The following is a 19,951-nucleotide window of genomic DNA, read 5'->3' as shown; positions in this document are numbered from 1 at the left end:
GGGTTTCCCCAGTTAGGTGTGCGGCCGTAACATGTGCTGAACACCGGTGTCCAGGGATAGCCTCCACGATGTAGCGAACACTGTTCCATCTCATTAAAGCCATTGATGATTTGGGTGGTAAAACCCTTTCAAAAGTGTTTCTCAGGTACTTCTTATGTATCTGGTCAACAGACTTTAGTTTGTGAGACATTTTCTACAAAAAGTATCTTCTAAGGGCCTAGATTTTAAAAATATTTTCATTTTCTCCCCTCTTTACGGATGCACACTGCAGACATTCTCTGAGTTTGGCTTTTCATCCCATGAACATCTTTTTACAAAGTTAAGACGGTCCCGAGGCTGACCTTCTGTTTCAAAGTAGACAGCAGAACCTCTGGTCCAGGTGCCGCGTCCTATCTGATTCCTTCTCCCTTTCTTTGCCTCAGCACCTTTATTAACTGTTGGAAATATTTAAACCCTAAGATTAAGAATTCTTTGTTTTAGGGACTTCCCTGGCGGTCCAGTGGTTAGGACTCTGCGATTCCACTGCAGGGGGCTCGGGTTCGATCCCTGGTTGGCGAGCTAAGATCCTGTAAGCCACATGGCACAGCCAAAAAAAAAGGAATTCTGTGTTTTATTTTTTAAACTTAAGATATGGAAACTACGATTCTATATTACGTGAACTAGGCCACCTCTGAGGATTTCAAGAAAAGCTTTTCATTGCTAACATGCTTAATCAAGTGGGCAGCTAGAAATGTCAAGCTCTTTGTTACCAAATATTTGAATTTTTTAAAATTAAATCACTTACTTATAAAGCTCATAAGTCACAGGTGCCCCTGAAGTAAATCCAAGAGTTGAATGGGGCAAGTTCAAGGCCCGGGCAGTGCCATCCTCAGACTGGTCTGTTGCCCAGAGTGGGCAGAGGCTTTTCTCCCGTCAGTGGTGACCTCCTCTCTGGTCTTGTGGACGGCCAGGCCCTCCCACCGGCAAGTGCTTCTAATTGTGTCAGTCTTTGCACATAGACGTAGAAGCCTGAATATCAGAGCTGGTGCTTGGTGAGCAGAGATGGCAGGTGGACCCCGGGAGCTGACGGCACTCACCTTCAGGGCACAGCAGGGGCAGGAAGACAGGCTTCACCCCTGTGGCCCTGGTGGTCCCTCCCTCGCCATCCAGCAGGAGGCAGGTCCATGCCTAGCCGGAAGCTTCTCGAATGCCCTGGGCAGCAGTCCTTGAGAATTTCACTGCTGGTTTGAGGTGGCTGTTTGGCTTGGTTCCGTGGAGGTGAGAATCAACTGACTGTAGCTGGTCCAGCCTAGAACATCGTCCTCGCAGGCCCTTGACACTGGCTCGCACTTACTGCGTTTTCGGCTTTTAATCACTGCGCAGAGTATCATCCCGTTGTGTTTGCTCCCCTTCAAGTGGGGAGCTCATGACTAACTGTGATCGTGTCAGAGGAACGCTCAGAACTGGGTCTGTGCATCTGTGCTTACAACAGCGTAAGACATGGTGGCCCCTGTATATGCTATGATATTACAACTGATCATCCCGCGTTGGGCCCACTCTGCTAGGCATCGTACGCAGTGCTTGCTTATGTTCCCCCGTTGAATTGTTACAACACAGCTGTGAGGTTCGCACAGCTGTCCCCCTTTCCCTAGCGAGGAAGCTTAGACCCCAGGAGGTACTATGACTTTTTTTTTGTTTTTTGTTTTTTTGTTTTTTTTGTTTTTGCGGTACGTGGGCCTCTCACTGCCGTGGCCTCTCCTGTTGCGGAGCACAGGCTCCGGACGCGCAGGCTCAGCGGCCATGGCTCACGGGCCCAGCCACTCCGCGGCATGTGGGATCCTCCCAGACCGGGGCACGAACCCACGTCCCCTGCATCGGCAGGCGGACTCTCAACCACTGCGCCACCAGGGAAGCCCTACTGTGACTTTTTAACTTGAGTCTTGGCAAAGGGATGGAGCTGAAGTTCACGCCCAGGTGGCCTGGCTCGTCGTCCACGCTCTAACCACTGCCTTAGGAGCAGCGGTGCATATCTGAGTGTTTACAGAAGACACATGTGTGACTGTCCAAGCTCCTGGCACTATTCCCAGTAAATCTGGGTATGGAAACTCCGATCATGGCTCCCTTGTTTTGTATAAGGCACCGGGCTTTCTGGGTCTGAGAATAAGAGATCCACAAACCTATCGCTGAGGGGAGCTCAGAGAATCTGTGGCTTAGGCTCTGAGGAAGGACGCCTTGGAGTTGGTGCCCCACAGAGTGCCTGGCCCTGAGAGGGACCCTGCTGGGCACCCAAAGATCAGCTCTCCGAAGCCCCTGCTGTGCTCATATGAACTTGTAATGAAGCTGATTTGTTGTTCACGAGCTAAAAAACAGAAAGATCTGATCTTGCTTCAGTGTTTTCACATGGAGGCTGTACTTGGGATTTTTTCATGGCCTATTTTTAAGAAATCTGAAGAATTCGTTTCATATCATCATTTAAATCCCTCATGGTTGGCCTTCTATGTGGTACTTTCACAGTTTTTTCTAACTGTATTATCAGCTTTCTGATTAGCGCTTATAACTATGGTTTCTTCTGGTTTTTCACATAGATTAAGAACAGGAACATAACAGGGTTTGGTTTCCTTTTCTAAAACACCCAAATGAGAGATGAATCCTTTTTAAAGAAAACTACTGAAAAGTACAATGGCTAGTATGTTAAACGCCTGTATACCAAATCCCCAAAATGCACAAATGTTTGAAATGTTTTAGATAAAGGCAGGTAATATGAGCTTATGTTAACTGCAAATCGCAGGATTTTCCTTTCTCAGACCTGGTGGTGTTTCTAGGAGAGCTGACAGATGAGATCCCTTTCCTAGGAGAGGAATTCTGGGCCCCCTCCAGGGACCTGAAGCTTTATTTAGCAACAGAGAGAGCCAGAAATAGGACATCCATTATCTGGTATCCCAGGGCAGAGCGTACGTTCTACACTACAGCTCAGCATTCTGTTCCATTTTTAGCTCCCAAGTGTAGGTGTGAGCACGGCCTGCATGTTAATAGTCACACTCCCCAGGCAAAGCCAATTTTGGTGAAAGACTAAGGGTCCTTTAAACGGCAGGTCATGCATCTTGCTTCTGCAGTGGAGAGTCAGCTGGGTTCCTGGATATGTTTGGATTTGAAATACATCCTGAAAATATGAATTCCAAGCAGGCACATGCTGCCCAGAATCTGAAGAGAATGTTCCTTACCTTATGCTGGTTGGCTGAAAGTATGTACACCTATTACATGGAAAAGGGGGGGAAAAACGCAGTGACAGTTCTATTAATATGCAATCATTCATATATATATATATGTATGAATATATATGTAACGTATCTACTAAAGCTATTTTTGTTTGCCATCTATGTTCCTAAATGTAAATATACAGAGAGAAAGATGATATTTGATTAGGAGAGAGAGCTTCTTCCTGTTTCTCCCGCAAATAAATGCCCAGCGTCAATCTGTGCGGTTATTTCTGACACAGAGAAGGGTCCAGGAGAACCAGGCTGTGACGATGGCAAAGCTTCCCTTCTACAAGTGTTTCTGTGGACAGTGAGACCATAATCTCCTGAGCAGCAATTGGCAAAGCAGAGAAAAAACAAACTGTGATGTGGAGAAAAGTGTCACCTACCAGGTGTCCTTTGTGTTAACATCTTTAGCTTCCAGAAATGTGCAGATCTTGAGGACACTTCCCTGCTAAAAAGAAGAAAGTCTCAACCTGCTTCTTTCTTTTCTTTTCCTTTTTTTTTTGTTTTAATCTTTCACAGAAAGGAATGATCAGACAGAGCAGGAAGAAAGAAGAGAAATCAAGCAAAGATTGACAAGAAAGGTACTATCATTTAAGCACTTGTGTTCTGAATATTAAGGGGGAAAAGGTGGACTAGAGGAAAGCTGCTTCTGTAGCAGCTGGGACGGGTGATACAGGGCCTCGCTCTGTGATAATGAGTGATGATTTCTGGGGTAACCATGAATTCACTCACCAGATGCTCGAAAAGCAGTGCCTTTTGCCACGTCCCGTGGTGTGACCGACATGCCCGTGGACGATGTCTTTACCTAGCACCAGAGAGCGTGGCGTGGCCGTGCAGCCCAGATGACGTTTCCATTTGTTTCCAGGAAGTCAGACATTGACTGGGCATGCTCTTCATTTATTCAAGCTCTTTACACAGTGCTTAAGCAAAGTGTGCCTGGCTATCAGTGTGTCGGTTACCTTTCAGACTCTTTGGTTACCTTCCACTGGTCTAGAAGCTCCTGACTGCAGAAAACTTCATTAGCCTCAAGGGTTTGTATCTGGGACTCAAATAAGTTAAGTCAAAACATACTGTGGCCAACACAGGTAGCAAGTCTATAAGCTTTGATCTCCCTTTAAAGCCCTGACCATCTCTAAATTCAAGTGATCTGATGTTATCCTTTCTCTACTGTGTTCTATAATAATAATACAAATAATAATGACATCTTGTCTTGCTTGAAGTTGACAGAATATCCTTCCTGAGCTTGAGTTATGAGCACTAGTATAGTAGTAGTTAGCATTTCAACTTTATCAGAAGCTTTTTTGGTAAAATCCTGCCTGATGATAGTTGAAAAGAAGCAGCTGCTGCTGTGAAAGTTTTCCTAAGTCAATTCATCAGCCTGTCCTTGAGCTGTGCTGTGGACAGGGCACGCTAGCCTCCTGGGGGTGTGAGTGCTCCTGATGAGATATGTTAAGGGGAGGAGGCTGTAACTTAAGAGTGTATAATTTAAGCCCTTCCCATTAGAGATTTTCTTTGCATTAGGGTTATATTTCACAATTTCAGACTTTTCTATTTATTTGTAGAAGGGTACTGTTTGTTCAGAGTACTTTAGGAAAGCTAGTTTGGCATGTGAGACCTAACTATGGTTATCTTTTATTTTAGCTGAATCAGAGGCCCACAGTTGATGAACTGAGAGACAGAAAAATTCTGATACGATTCAGTGACTACGTGGAGGTGGCGAAAGCACAGGACTACGACAGGCGGGCAGACAAGCCCTGGACAAGACTGTCGGCAGCAGATAAGGTGCGGAACAGACCTGTCTGCGCTGGCTGGGGGTGCATGTGTGTCAGAAGGGCAAACCACGTCATGCCAGGGAGTTTATTCTTAGACAGTGGGCGCCATCAGCTGTTGCAGTTAAGGCTGAGCTTGACCAGATGTTGCTTTCACAAATACAACCCAGATTTCGGGTCTTGTTTTCAACCAGGGGATAGTTTTGCCCTTAGGGACATTTGGCAATGTCTGGGGACATTTTTGGTTGTCACCAGTGGGGTGGTGCTACTGGCGTCTGTTGAGTGGAGCCCAGGGATGCCGGTCACCACCCGGAAGTGCACAGGACAGCCCGCACAGAGACTGATCCAGCCCCAAATGTCAAGAATGTGAAGTTGATAAGCTCTGATCTGGGGCACAAATCAGAATAGGCAGGGCTGGCAAAAAAGAGCTGGATGGCATCGTTTGAAACAGCGAGCCGCAGTGGGGATGAGGAAGGGAGGAGAGGTGAGAGGCCCTCAGGAGACCCTCCCCGGTGTAGAGGGAGGCAGCTCTGGGCTCTGTCCTGGGCCGGTCTGGTTTGAGGTGTCTCTGGGGACCTCCTGGTCAGAGAGGCGGGGAGAGCAAGGAGGCGGTGGGGCAGAGGCTGAGGGGTGAAGCAGAGGGAGTTAGCACCCACCGAGCCCTCACACTGCCCTGTACTGAGCCCAGCCTGCCAGCTATTATTTCATTTAATCCTCCAAAAGATCCCAAAGAGAGAGGTGTTGTAATTATCCCAGTAGAGGTGCCATTGAACAGGTGACCAGGAGAGGCTGGGACAGGTAAGGCTTGTCTGGGTCAGGTGCTATCGACTGGCAGAACTTAAACCCAGGAGCGTCTGTCTACACAGTCTCTCCTACCTTCCCGCCTCTAGTGATTTTCAGAACTCTTAAAGCCTTTTGGAAGAGGAACATAATACATTCAGCCAATGAGTTTGCTGACTTTGCTAATTGTTCCTCGTTCTTCATATGCTGAGTGTGAGTCCGTGAGGTTATAAATGAATGCACGTAAGCATTGCATGCACTTGGAGAAATGCAGACAGGCTGTAGTTGGACTGACCCTCTCTGTTGCCCATGGTGGGTGTGCTCAGAGGAGCCCAGCCGTGAAGGGAGAATTCAGGCATCTTTGGCAGCAGAGCTGGGAGTAGTAACGTCCCTACATACTCGATGCAAAGCCTTTCCTTGCCCCGGAGGCTGTGTCTGATGTTTTTGTCTGGCCTGGTCCTGGAGGGTTTATCTGAGAGAAGCACACAATGAAAGTGGGTGTTGGGAAGCTGGAGGAGGGCCAGATGAGAGGCCCTGAAAAGACTGAGATGCACATCCCACCCACATGTAACGGCAAGGTTATTTCTCAAATGACACAAAACAACAATGTATTCTGAAGTTAGAATAACTTGTTTCTAGATTATCTAATTGTTGAATTCCAAGTAAGTTCACCAAAAGCTGAACTTCTCTCATTATTTCGATGTTCCGACTTTATAAGTGCCCTAAGCATGTGCTTGATCCCTCTATGATGTGCCGTGGTGGGGTGGGATGGGGAGAGGGGGGATATCGTCCAACTCCAGCACAGCAAATAAATCCACTAAACACTTCCAGAATACCAGCTATGCACTAGCTTGGTAGGACTATAAAAATGAGTATGTAAAAGTCTACATGCTGAACAAAAGGTTTTTTTAATCTATCACAAAATAACAAAAGCCAGCAAGTATTAGGAATGGCTGTCAATCTATAACCATGATACTAATTTCCTATGTTAACTTTTTAATGTCCTGAAAAATAATGTGCAGTTTTTAAATTCCAGGCAGCAATTCGTAAAGAACTGAATGAATACAAAAGTAATGAAATGGAGGTACATGCATCAAGCAAGCATCTGACAAGGTCAGATTTCTGTTTGTATGAATTTCATGATACTTATAACATGGTATTTATTTAAAAAGAAAAACATGTCAGAAAGCACTGTGTGTTCAGGTAAAACACTTCAGTATTTCTGCAGAGAACTGTCTTGAACAGACAGAATGCAACTCAATTGAAAGTGCTGTTCGTTCCCATGGTTTCTTACGGGGCTTGGTGAAAGGTGGTAGGTAGGAGAACAGTATTACACAGGTTGTTGTTTTATTTAAGCAGTTAATGTATATTTAAGGAAATTAGTCTCAAAGCACTGAATGTACTTTGCCTATATGTTTAATTCCCCTTCTCTAATATTCAGAACTCCCTAGTTTATAGAACTCCTTGATTTATTTATACAAATATTTATGTATTTGTTTCCTCAGCAAATATTTGAGTATCACTATGTGCCATTCTTGGTGCTGAGAATGCAACTATAAATAAGGTAAAGGAGGGTCCGGTCTTCATGGAGCTTATATTCCAGTGGGGACATATTGACTGATTCTTCCATAATCAAGACTTTTCACACAAGGGGAATATACTCTCTGTCCACATGACCATAAACAAAAGTGGCACAGGGTGTCTTGCTGATGCTGAAGTGCTCGTTGGCTGCATATCCTTCCAGCATTTCCCCTTCTTGTCCATGGCCGTGACAAGTCATGATGAAGTTCTCACATACCTTTAATTCTAAAGAGGCTGCCTGTGATGCCACGAGCCTTCAACTGCACCAGCTGCTTTGTCATTTCTCCCTTGGTCTAGAGATGCTCAGGCCCCAAATACAAAGAGAAAGGAAACCCTGAATGGAGATACTGCCTTAAACTAAAACAATGGATTCCCTTCCTTTTCTGCTCCTCACAAAGTGGCCACTGCAACTGTTATTTAAAAGATTACTCTGTGAGCCACTGTGGCTGTAGAAGAGAAACCAGGCACACAGAATTCCCTCCTACACGATAGTTTTACTTTGTATATATCAAGGGAAGAAAAAGAGGTTGGAAGAGCAGTAAAAAAAGGAAGCAAGTAAATAGTTTGTTTAAAAATATTTGTTTCCCCCCCATGACTGGCATACTTTTGGGCAGGAATAAATCACCTTACTTTTGAGTGTTCAAAACACTAATTTTAGGAAATAAACATTCTCTGTAAAACATTCAGAGTTACTTTTAATGTTCAATTCTGTGTTAAAGAAAAAAAGATATAATTACTACATATTCTATGTATGGTAATTTCAAAATATTTAATACATTTTTTCATTATACATTATTAAAAGAGATGTTTACTAAAGATATGTATTATTTTCTCATAAGTCCTTGATAGCTTTCTTACAGGACAGAATTTTAAGAGTGAGCCCAAAACATAGACAACAGGAAATACGATTTTTTTTTTTTTTTTTTTTTTGGCCGCACTGTGTGGCATGTGGGATCTTAGTTCCCTGACCTGCAATCAAACCCACAACCCCTGCACTGGAAGCATGGAGTCTTAACCACTGGACCACTAGGGAAGTCCCTGAAATATGATTTTTATACCACTACATTTTAGAATTTAATGTCAACTTTTAAAAGTGAGAACAGGGCCTCCCTGGTGGCGCAGTGGTTGAGAGTCCGCCTGCCGATGCAGGGGATACGGGTTCGTGCCCCGGTCTGGGAGGATCCCATATGCCGCGGAGCGGCTGGGCCCGTGAGCCGTGGCCGCTGGGCCTGCGCATCCGGAGCCTGTGCTCCGCAACGGGAGAGGCCACAACAGTGAGAGGCCCGCGTACCGCAAAAAAAAAAAAAAAAAAAAAAGTGAGAACAATATTTTTAGTCACATGAGATTTTCTTAAGTGCATTAAACATTGCCACAAACACATTATCAACTCTACAAGAACAAAACTATAACTCTACTGCTATAATATCCAATAATTTGTTGTATTAATCAATTCATTACTTCTACTGATTTAGCAAAGCTCTGCTCTTTCTGTGTTCTTCAAGTGCTTACCTAGCATTTTTCAAACTAAATTTTAGGTAGGCTTAAGAATTCAGCATCTGATTCCTCTTGGGTTATGGCTGGAGCCCGAGCAGTGGGCGCCGTCTGTGGCTTTACACTACTTTAATCCAGGCAGGTCCATCCTCATGTTATACCCGTTGGACCTGTGCAAAGCTTTTATAGCAACAGAATTATTTGTGGAAGGTTTTGGCAATTTTAACTTAGAAATGTGTAACCTTAAGTTATTTGTCTTTTTGTAATTTCTAGATTCCACAGGCCATAGAGATTTTCTTCTGAGAAGAATTGTGTTTAATTTTTTGATACCAACACTGAACATTCATCAGGGAACTTTCCTGAAGTTCAGCTCATGACTCCCTGCTGTGTTTGTGCGAGGAGCAGGACCACACACACAGGTGAAATCTTGGCCACACTCACCTGTAAGAGGACCAGCAGAGGACACTCTTCACTCTCTGGTGTCTGAGGAGTGTGAACTGCTGGGGTCAGTAAAGACCCCAAGTAACTCAACCAGAAGAAAACTGTTGTTTGCCTTCCCGCCTTGTTTTGCAGTTCTGCGGTGTGACCAGGGACGGCTGCGTGCGTGTGCAGGGTCACCGCGCCGAGGCTCCGACCGAGGGATGTGTACGCAGTGTCTTCAGTACCGTGTGGAAAAGACGTTTTTATTCTGATCACAATTAATTTGAGAACTCTTTAAGTTCGTGTCATACAAAATGACTTACTGTATTATTCTTTTTTTATATAATGTCTAACAAAACATGCAGCTGCAACATTTTGATTCCTGTTAATTTTGTTCTTTAATTAAATGACTACTCATTGCAGGAAATTAACCTGGGTGTTACAGTTTCTTGGGGTTGGGGTGAGAGATTTTTTAGAATAGGCTGTGAAACGAGTCCAATTTTATTACTTTTGAGCCATCAGAAGCCAAACACATAAAGGAGAATTCAAACTTTTCGTGCGTTTTGTTTTGTACATTCTGTTAGTATACGTGGTTTGTGCCTTAGAAAATCAAATTATCCTTTTCAAGTTAATTTAAGTTTATGTATCATTCAGTAATGAACCTAGAAATAAGTAATAACTTGTTGAAAAATTCTACCAAAAGGAAAATTATGCCCTCTTTAAGAGTATTTTTAATTTCATATTTGCAAACATTATTAAAAACTCTAAGAGACAAAGGTTTAGATGGAGTGGAGATCATAAAGAGGAAACTTACCCTGGCACAAATGTAAAAGGTAATCTTGGCACAAAGGGGGAAAGTAAGTTAAATAAAAATAAATGTTCCCTGAAATATATTTTTACTTGGCCTTCGAGTAAGCGTCCTCATGAAAATGAGCCCTCCCTCCTGGTCCATCGAGGCAGGGAGCACAGTGCTTGGATAAGGGCTTTGGGATCTTGCTGAACCTGTGCCGAAATTCCAGCTCTGTGCCATTCAGCAAGGTATTTATTTCCTCTGCAGGAAGCTCTCCCACCCCTCCCCGCCCCACCTGAGACCCTCTTTCTCTCTCTCTCACACACACAACCCTGCTGCAATCTCTAAATGAGATAAAGGAGGGAAAGTGGCTGAAGTCCCAGCACAGTGCCCGGCAAGTTCTGTCCACTGCGGGTGTGGTTGCCAGGTAGCCCTGGAGCTGCCGAACCTCGCCTGTGACTTCTCACTGCTCAAGCTACCTCAGTGCTCTCCTTGGCTTTTCCTGTTCTGCTGCTTTAAGGCTGCAGTAGGTCAGGTGCCCATGGAAACTGCTCAACCCTTGTTGTAGCACTTTGTCCTAAGGAACTTGTGATCAGTCCTAGATGCTAGCAAACATACTGTCAGTTTATGGAATTGGGGTCTTTTATAAGAAATCACTGTATGGTAGAAAACTTCCAGCTCTACCTCTTACTTGCTGTGTAACCTTCTGTGAATCGCTTGACTTCTCTGAGCCTCAATTTCTGTGTCTATGAAATGATATCTAAATCCTTCCTAACTAGAAGCCAATCCCTTAATTTTATAAGCATTTATGTGTATGTATATATATTGTATATTTAATATATATATGTGTGTACTCTTTTATACATAAGATGTTACTTGTGGCCAGTCAACCCACAAAATACTTATTTTCTATTTTAAGTACATATTAGCTCCCTATTTTATATTTTATTCAATTTAAAATATTAATTGGAGCCAAACTGTGTAAAAATAAGATTTCAATCTCCATCACGTAGAAATATCCATATAACTGCTTACTGTGAAGCAAAGAAAGGAAAAAGTTTCCCTTACTTTAGAAATCATTCTGGCCCCCAAAGCAAAAAGGATCCGTGCTTAGAAAATAACTAAACTGCAGCTATAGTTATAGTCTGATAGATGGGACACATGTTCAGGTTTCTTTGCCCAAGTAAAGACCCATAACTAATAGATAAATAAAATTAAAAATTTACGATAAAATACAAGATATCCAAAGCAGGGTTTTTTGGTTTGGTCCAGACTCAAGGGTTCTAAGATATCATAAAACCAGAAGATATTTTCATTGTAATCAAAATATTTGCAATGGTATCTAACTTCTATCACTGTATTTTTATTAATCATAAACTCTTTCCCTAAATTGTATTTCCATATTTCATGTTCTTAGCAGGTATTACAGAGGTTGAGATAACCTAAAACTGTGAATCACGTACGTGTATTTACTCTGCACTTACTAAGTGTATGGAATCCTGCACTAAATAAGTATACAACATGCCATCTCAAATCTCTTTCATTCTAGTTAGTTGGAGGAACAAAATTAAAAAGCAATTAATAAATCACATGGTACTGGTGATATACATGCATATGTATATGAATTTACATCTATAAATTTGAAGGGAACGTTTATATTCTTAGGAGCCTGAAGACAGAAAAAAACAATTCTGCTTTCTTATTCAATAACAATCAGATATAGTATCTGAATTATAAGAATTTTTCATGACTGCTACTAGTAGTAGTCATTAATGAGGTTTTTGTGCATTGACTTTATAACAACTCACTTTTATTTTAACAAAATAAAATGATTGACGTAAACAAAATTAAGTCATTAAAGAAATTGCTTTTAAGGAGTTTAAAAGACTTTAAAAACTTAACTGGTAATTTTGTGACAGGAAATTGAATCATGTTTCGAAGCATCAAGTTTTAAGCCAGTATGATAGGGAGAACAGTACATTGTATGACTTTGTAAAAAACGTACATTTAAAATTTTTTAAAGGGGCTTTAAAATTATATTATGTAATTTTTGGACAATTGAAATGGATTAAAAAACACCTAACATCAAGAGGTCCACCTTGTGGAAATATATGGTAATTACAAGTCTAAATTTATTCTAATATATATTGGAAGTTTGAATGTCAGTTTTTAGCTACATATCCACAGTTCTTCAATAGCTAAGTCCAGAAATGCAAAATTCTAATTATACTGTTAAAATTACTAGTCCCACATTATTCCAATACCCATTTACCCAGGTTTTTTTCCAAAAATTTTTTTCAAGAGTTTTTCACGTGAAAGGAACATCTCAGAAGATGCTCATAAACAGCTGAACATACTGAAAGTCAAACTGACTTCCTGTCAGGAAGGACCTAACAGTTTGCTCCAATTTTTACATTGCTTAGACTTCTATTTTAGGTGTTTATTCATAGCACTTATGATTCTTCCATGTTTACATTTTAATTCAATATGTTAATGAACCTAGACATAAATATGAACTCACGTATGATAACTGACTGGGTTAACTGTTATTAGGTGGTGCTGATGGAATGGCTGAAGAAATATCTTTAGCAACTTGGAGAGCTTCACCCTAGGCCCTGAGCTCAGAGACAGCAGAATTCGTCACCCTAGAGTGCCAGTTTAAGGAAGAATTAAATGCTAGATGAAAACCACAGTCTACTGCCCACTCAAGGATCTGTTGGGCATCTATGGTATCAGAATTGGGTGGCATTTAAGTCTCTGTAGTGATGTCTGTAGAGTTTAGTATTTAAGTTTCTGCCTGGCTATACTAATGCTGCAAAATTTTTTCTCTCTTCTGTGACCTTTCCCATGTGTTCTTCTGGAACAGTTACCGTTGTACAGCTCCATTTAATTGAAGTGTCGTAAACCTGCACCAACATCGTGTTAAATTGTGATCCAGGTAAGACGTATAAGTCATTAGCAACAATGCTTATTTATTTTTTAGTATGTTTGAAATAGGAAAATCAAGAAATGTTAGCTATATTAGTTAATTAACATAATCATTAACATCTACTAATGCAAAATTGATTTAAATCACTATAGTAAGATAAATTGAGGAATAAATTTTGTAGTAAAGAACAGAGAGATCTGATCTTCAAAATGTTTCTTCTAAACTAGGGGTCTTGCAGACTACAGCCCATAGACCAAATCTGCCTTTTTTTTTTTTAATGGTCTGCAAGCTAAGAATTGTCGTTACATTTTTAAATGGTTACATTTGACATGTTTAAACTACCTACATGGTATCCTCAAATTTACCTTTTTCACCTAAAACATTTACTGTGTAGCCCTTTAAAAAAGAGTTTGCCTACTCCTGCTCTAAAAACTTTTTTTAAAGTTTAAGGAAATATATAATAGAAAATGTTGAATTACACAGAACAGTTAATTTTATTTCTAAATAAACTTGAAAATTTAATGTCAAATCTGTTACAAATTTCAAACTCATAAGCTCACACTGACAGTAGTTATTTGACATGTGTAGAATGCACATCAAGTTAGGTAAAAATAACAAAGGCCCTATTGATATTAAAGGCAAATGTTTCATTAGTGTGACAGTGAAACACACTGCTCCAACTTCCTTTTATTTAAAATTATTGCTATCACAGCGTAAACCAAAATTATATTATCTACAGTTCAAGATTGTACAACATATAGATCTCATTCAACACATTTGTATTCCTGAAAAAAATATTGAGTTATTTCCCTCTAGATGTTGTTTTAGGATATTTCCATTGGCTCCTTTGACCTAATATGTTTTTTTGTTTGTTTTTTTGTTTGTTTGTTTTTTTGCGGTACATGGGCCTCTCACTGTTGTGGCTTTTCCTGTTGCGGAGCACAGGCTCCGGACGCGCAGGCTCAGTGGCCATGGCTCACGGGCCTAGCCGCTCCGTGGCATGTGGGATCTTCCCGGACCGGGGCACGAACCCGCGTCCCCTGCATTGGCAGGCAGATCTCAACCACTGCGCCACCAGGGAAGCCCCTTGACCTAATATGTTTTTAAAAAACAGAAACTAACCATTACAAATATGACACCGTCTTTGGTAATGCAGCCTGTGTACCTCTGATTTGCCTACACAATTCTTCAAAGGTGCCAATAAAATAGAAATCCATATGATTCTACATGACTGCTTTAAAAACACATAGATACCATTTTTAAGTACAAGGAGAGGGTTCATTTCTTACCTTTGTATATAGAGCTGAGCACAGTACATGTCACATAATAGATGTTCATATGGCTGGTTGACTAATACTTTATCAATTTTAATAGAAATACCAACATTAGGGGCCTCCCTGGTGGCGCAGTGGTTGAGAGTCCGCCTGCCGATGCAGGGGATACGGGTTCGTGCCCCGGTCTGGGAGGATCCCATATGCCGCGGAGCGGCTGGGCCCGTGAGCCACGGCCGCTGGGCCGGCGCGTCCGGAGCCTGTGCTCCGCAACGGGAGAGGCCACAACAGTGAGAGGCCCGCATACCGCAAAAAAAAGAAAAAAAAAAAAAAAAAAAGAAATACCAACATTATATGAGATTTGAGGATCTGAAGAGTTTTAGGAGGCACATTGGCCCTCTCTGTACTTATTAGCAAATTCCTCCCTAGAAACACTACATCTGTTCACTCACTTATTCACACTGTGCAAGCCTACTTTTCCAGGCACTCTTTTTAGGTTCTGGAAATAGTGATGAACAAGGCAGACAAGGTTCCTGTCCCCATAGAATTTTTGAAGTATACTGTACAAGAAGAAAGGAGTAGAAAATCAGAGTGAAGAAAGAGGCAGAGGCTAGCTCATGTATGGCATTTTAGGCCATGATATAAAGGTTGGGTTTTACGGACACAGAAAACCTCTGGAGAGGTTCTTTGTTGTTGTTTTTTAATTCAGGTGAAAAGGAGATAACATGAAACTAACAGTGTTAAAGAATACAGTTCAATGGCATTTAATACAGTCACAAAGTCGTACAGCCACCGCTTCTATCTAGTTCCAGAACATTTTCATCACACCCGAAGAAGACCCCATACCCTTTAGGTAGCTACTCCTCGTTCTCCCCTTACCAAACACTAACCTGCTTTCTGATTCTATGAATTTATAATTCCTGGATATTACCTGTAAATTGAATCATACGTGACCTTTTGTGTCTATTTTCTTTCACTTAGCCTAATGCTTTTGAGATTCATTCACACTGTAACATTAATCAATACTTCCTTCCTCTTATGGCTGAAAAATACTCCATTGCATAGATATACTACATGTTTGTTTATTTGATGGCCATTTGGGCTGTTTCCACCTTTTAGCTATTGTGAATAGTGCTATTGTGGACATTCTTGTATGAAAGTATTTGTTAAATATCTGTTTTCAATCCTTTTGGGTATATAACTAAGAGTGGAATTGCTGAGTCATAGGATAATTCCTTGTCTAATTTTTTTTTAATTGTACAATTTTTCTTTTCTTTTTTTTTTTTTTTGGCGGCATGTGGGCCTCTCACTGTTGTGGCCTCTCCCGTTGCAGAGCACAGGCTCCGGACGCACAGGCTCAACGGCCATGGCTCATGGGCCCAGCTGCTCTGCGGCATGTGGGATCTTCCCAGACCGGGGCACGAACCCGTGTCCCCTGCATCGGCAGGCGGACTCTCAACCACTGCGCCACCAGGGAAGCCCCAATTTTTCTTTTTTTAAAAAATATATTTAATATATTTTATTTTTGGCTGCATTGGCTTCTTCGTTGCTGTGCACGGGCTTTCTCTAGTTGCGGCGAGCAGGGGCTACTCTTTGTTGCGATGCGCGGGCTTCTCATTGCAGTAGCTTCTCTTGTTGCAGAGCATGGGCTCTAGGTGCGTGGGCTTCAGTAGTTGTGGCGCCCAGGCTCAGTATACTGTCGCGGCTCGCAGGCTCTAGAGTGCAGGTTCAGTAGTTGTGGCGAGTGGGCTTAGTTGCTCCATGGCATCTGGGATCTTCCCAGACCAGGGATTGAACTGGTGTCCCCTGAATTGGCAGGCGGATTCTTAACTGCTGCACCACCAGGGAAGCCCCCTTGCTTAACTTTTTGAGGAACCACCAAATTGTTATCCAGAGTGGCTGCATTATTCTACATTCCCCCAGAAATGCACAAGGGTTCCAATTCCTGCACATCCTTGCCAACACTTACTGTTTTTTTATTCTAACCATCCTAGCAGGTATAAAGTTGGGATCTCATTATGGTTTTGATTTCCATTTTCCTAATGACTAATGATGCTCAGTATATGTTCATGTGTTTGTTGGACATTGGTATGTCTTCTCTGGAGAACTGTTTGTCCACAGTCCTTTGCCCATATATTTTAATCAGGTTGTCATTTTGTTGTTGAGCTGTAAGTATTTTTTGTACATTTTGGATACTAGACCCTAATGAGATATATGACTTGCAAATATTTTCTCCCATTCTGTAGGTTCTTATTTCCTTTCATGGAAGTATTCTTTGATGCACAGAAGTCCTTTTTTAAAAGAATATTTTGATGAAGTCCAAATTACATGTTTTTCCTGTTGCTGGTGGTTTTGGTGTCATATCTAAGAATCCATTGCCAAATCCAAGGTCATGAAGATTTACTATGTTTTCTTCCTAAGGGTTTTATAGTTTTAGCTCTTTTAGGGTTTTGATCCATTTAACGTTAATTTTTACATATGGTATGAGAGAGTCCAATTTTTTTGTTTGGCATGTGGCTATCCAGTTGTCCCATAACCATTGGTTGAGGAGACTACTATTTCTCCACCAAATGGTCTTGGCACCCTTGATGAAACTCACCATACTCACCATACAAACTCATCAACTGACCATAGATGAATAGGTTTATTGCTAGACTCTCAATTCTATTTCATTGCTGTTATGTCTATCCTTCTGTAGGTACCATATTATTTTTTTTTTTTTTTTTTTTTTTTTCTTTTTGCGGTATGCGGGCCTCTCACTGTTGTGGCCTCTCCCGTTGCGGAGCACAGGCTCCGGACGCGCAGGCCCAGCGGCCATGGCTCACGGGCCCAGCCGCTCCGCGGCATATGGGATCCTCCCAGACCGGGGCACGAACCCGTATCCCCTGCATCGGCAGGCGGACTCTCAACCACTGCGCCACCAGGGAGGCCCACCATATTGTTTTAATTTAGCTTTCTAGTAAGTATGAAATTGGGAACTGTGAGTCCTCCAACTTTATTATTCTTTTGTCAACATTGTTTTGCTATGTTGGGTCCCTTCCATTTCTGTGTGATTTTTAGGATTGGCTTTTTCATTTCTGCAGAAAGGGCTTGGAATTTTGATAGGGATTGCATTAAATGTGTAGACTGCTTCAGAGAGTATTGCCATTTAACAGCATTAAGCCTTGCAATCGGATGGGATGGCCATGGGATGTCTTTTCCACTTACTTAGGTCTTCTTTCTTTCAACTACAAAAAGTGTTTTGTAGTTTTCAGTGTTCAGATCTTTCAACTCCTTCATTAAATATACTCCTTTTAATATGCTGCTGGATTCAGTTTGCTAGTATTTTGTTAAAGATTTTACATTTATATTCATAAGGGATATTGGTCTGTAATTTTCTTGTGACGTCTTTATCTGACTTTGGTAGCAAGGTATCGCTGGCCTCATAGAATGAGTTAGGAATGTTCCCTCTTCTGTTTTCCGGAAGCATTTGAGAAGGACTGGTATTAATTCTTCTTTAAATGTTTGGTAGAATTCTTTGCTGGGAGGTTTTTGGTTACTGATTAAATCTCTTTACTTGTTGTAAGTCTGTTCAGATTTTCTGTTTCTTGAATCAGTTTTGGTAGTTAGTGTTTCTAAGAATTCATCCATTTCATACAAGCTATCTAATTTGTTGGCATACAGTCGTTCATAATTCTCTTGTAATCCTATTTTTGTAAGGTCAATAGTAATATTCCCAATTTCTGATTTTAGAAGGTTTAGCCTTCTGTTGCTCTTAGGCAATCTAACTAATGGTTTATCAATTTTCTTGATCTTTGACAAAGAATCAACTTTTTTTTCCCCTTTCTAAGGTTTATTTTAAAATTTGCTATTTTGTTCATCTTGGATTTTTTTGCATTGATTTTGATGTTTTAAAATATTGCATTCAGATATTATTTATCTTGATTGATGAATTTTTTTTGGCATCCCCTTAAAATTCTGCCCCCCAAGGCAAGTGCCTCACTTCTCCTCACCTTAGTCTTGGCCCTGGGGACTGAAGCTGTAGTTGGAGGGAGGGAGGGAGGTTAGATCTGGGGTAGGGGTGGATTGGGGGTGGGAGACAGCGGTGGAAGGGGGAGGCAGAACCACCAAAAGACTTCCTTAGATTCTCTGCTTAGATGACTTCCTCAAGTCAAAGTTGGGATAACTTCCGTAAGTTTGCTCATGAAGCCCCATGGCTCAGATTTGCAGTACTCCAGGAGGTGTCTTCCAGATTTTCTCCTTTTAAGGTTCCATTTCCAAGGACCTCAGACCTAGATAGGAGGGGGTTATATGCTGAGCGAACACTGACATCACGTTTCCCAAAGGACACATGGATTTTGTGCAAACTCGGCCTTGGGCTGCTGACAGCATTGACCCCATGGTTCAGGGCTGTTCAACCAAAGGGAGGTGATGGTGGGGGAAGAGGGCAAAGGTCTAGAGAGGACCCAGTCTCAGAGCAAGTACCTCCCTCTCCTCACCCCAGGCCTTCCTTTTCTTCCCCCTGTCCCACTCAAGTGGCCCTTGGCCACTTCCAGCTTCCAGACAGGACTCCTGGTTGGAGCCCTGGGGGTGAGTGAAGGAAAGGCAGGCAGTTCGGAGCCATGCCTGTGCCTCCCACCACGTGTGCGCCCACGGGTTGTCGCCTACTTGCTGACTGAGAAGTGATCTGTCTCATCTCTTGGAGCGAGGGCAGAGGCAGGAGAGGAGCAGGTCAAACCCGGGTCTTTATTAGCCATAAGACTGGCAAAGATGGTTCTGGGAGGGAGGAGGGGGCCTGAGCCTGGCGAAGAAAGAGTCATGATGTGTGGGATGGACATAATAGCTCAGTCTCCCTAAGGAGGCTGTGAGGAGAGAAAAGTGGGCAGGGCAGGCAGAGTCTGTGTCATCTGGGGTGTCAGGGTCCTGGCAGGAGATAAAAGACCCACTCAGCTGTCTGTGTTTGCATCACTAAGACTTAATGAAGGACTTTCAAAGAATCAACTTTTGGTTTTATTTAGTTTTCTATTCTTTTTAAAAAAAATCTCATATCATTTCCTTCCTTCTGACAGCTTTGGGTGTAGTTTGCTTTTTCTAGTTCTTTAAAGTTATAAAGTTAGGTTATTGATTTGAGACCTTTATTTTTAATGTATATAAATGTACAGCTATAAATTTCTGAGCACTGCTTTATGTTGCATTTTCATTTGTCCCCAAGTATTTTCTAATTTCCTTTGTGATTTCTTCTTTGACCCATTGGTTAAGAATGTATTTTCACTGGAGAGTTTTACATACGGAGTCAGAAGCATGGTGTGATTTATGATTTAGCAAGAACATATTGGCTGCTAAGTGCATAATGGGTTGTAAAAAGGCAAGTATGCATGCTGGAAAAGTAATTTAGGAGGCTGTTGAAATCGTCTATGTGAGAAATGATGTTGACACTGTCAAAGGTAGTGACAGTGGAAGTGACAGAAAGTATATATATATGTAGAACATATTTTGGCAGTACAATCTGCAGGACTTGTTCATTAACCGGCCAAAAGAAATGGAGCAATCAGGAATTACTTCTAGGTTTTGGCGTGAATAGTTGGGTGGATAAAAGTGACATTTACTGAGATGGAAGGACAGGTTTATTTTTTCTTTTCTCTGTTGGTGAGAGAGACTGCTGCTGAGAGAAATCGAGTTGTTTGTGGAGAATTGAGATGTTT

At 41.9% G+C, this 19,951-nt stretch overlaps 1 protein-coding gene across 1 annotated transcript in view; it reads left to right on the top strand.

Annotated features, from left to right (window-relative positions):
* The window catches only part of PHACTR3 (phosphatase and actin regulator 3), a gene marked incomplete at its 5' end in the record, with an annotated part of 221,935 nt that extends 212,260 nt beyond the window's left edge, over positions 1-9,675 (top strand). Inside the window, 4 exons of the mRNA XM_082643370.1 lie at positions 3,759-3,820; positions 4,881-5,021; positions 6,825-6,901; positions 9,134-9,675. Coding sequence (XP_082499496.1) covers positions 3,759-3,820; positions 4,881-5,021; positions 6,825-6,901; positions 9,134-9,149 — 296 coding nt within the window. The 3' untranslated portion in view covers positions 9,150-9,675. The remainder of the gene's footprint in view (positions 1-3,758; positions 3,821-4,880; positions 5,022-6,824; positions 6,902-9,133) is intronic.
* Between the last annotated feature and the right edge of the window lie 10,276 nt (positions 9,676-19,951).

Source organism: Mesoplodon mirus (assembly GCF_964341445.2).
Source record: "Mesoplodon mirus genome assembly, chromosome: 15".
Lineage (NCBI taxonomy): Eukaryota > Metazoa > Chordata > Mammalia > Artiodactyla > Ziphiidae > Mesoplodon > Mesoplodon mirus.
Note: the sequence above shows the minus strand (reverse complement) of the source record. Positions and strands in the feature narration are given on the sequence as shown.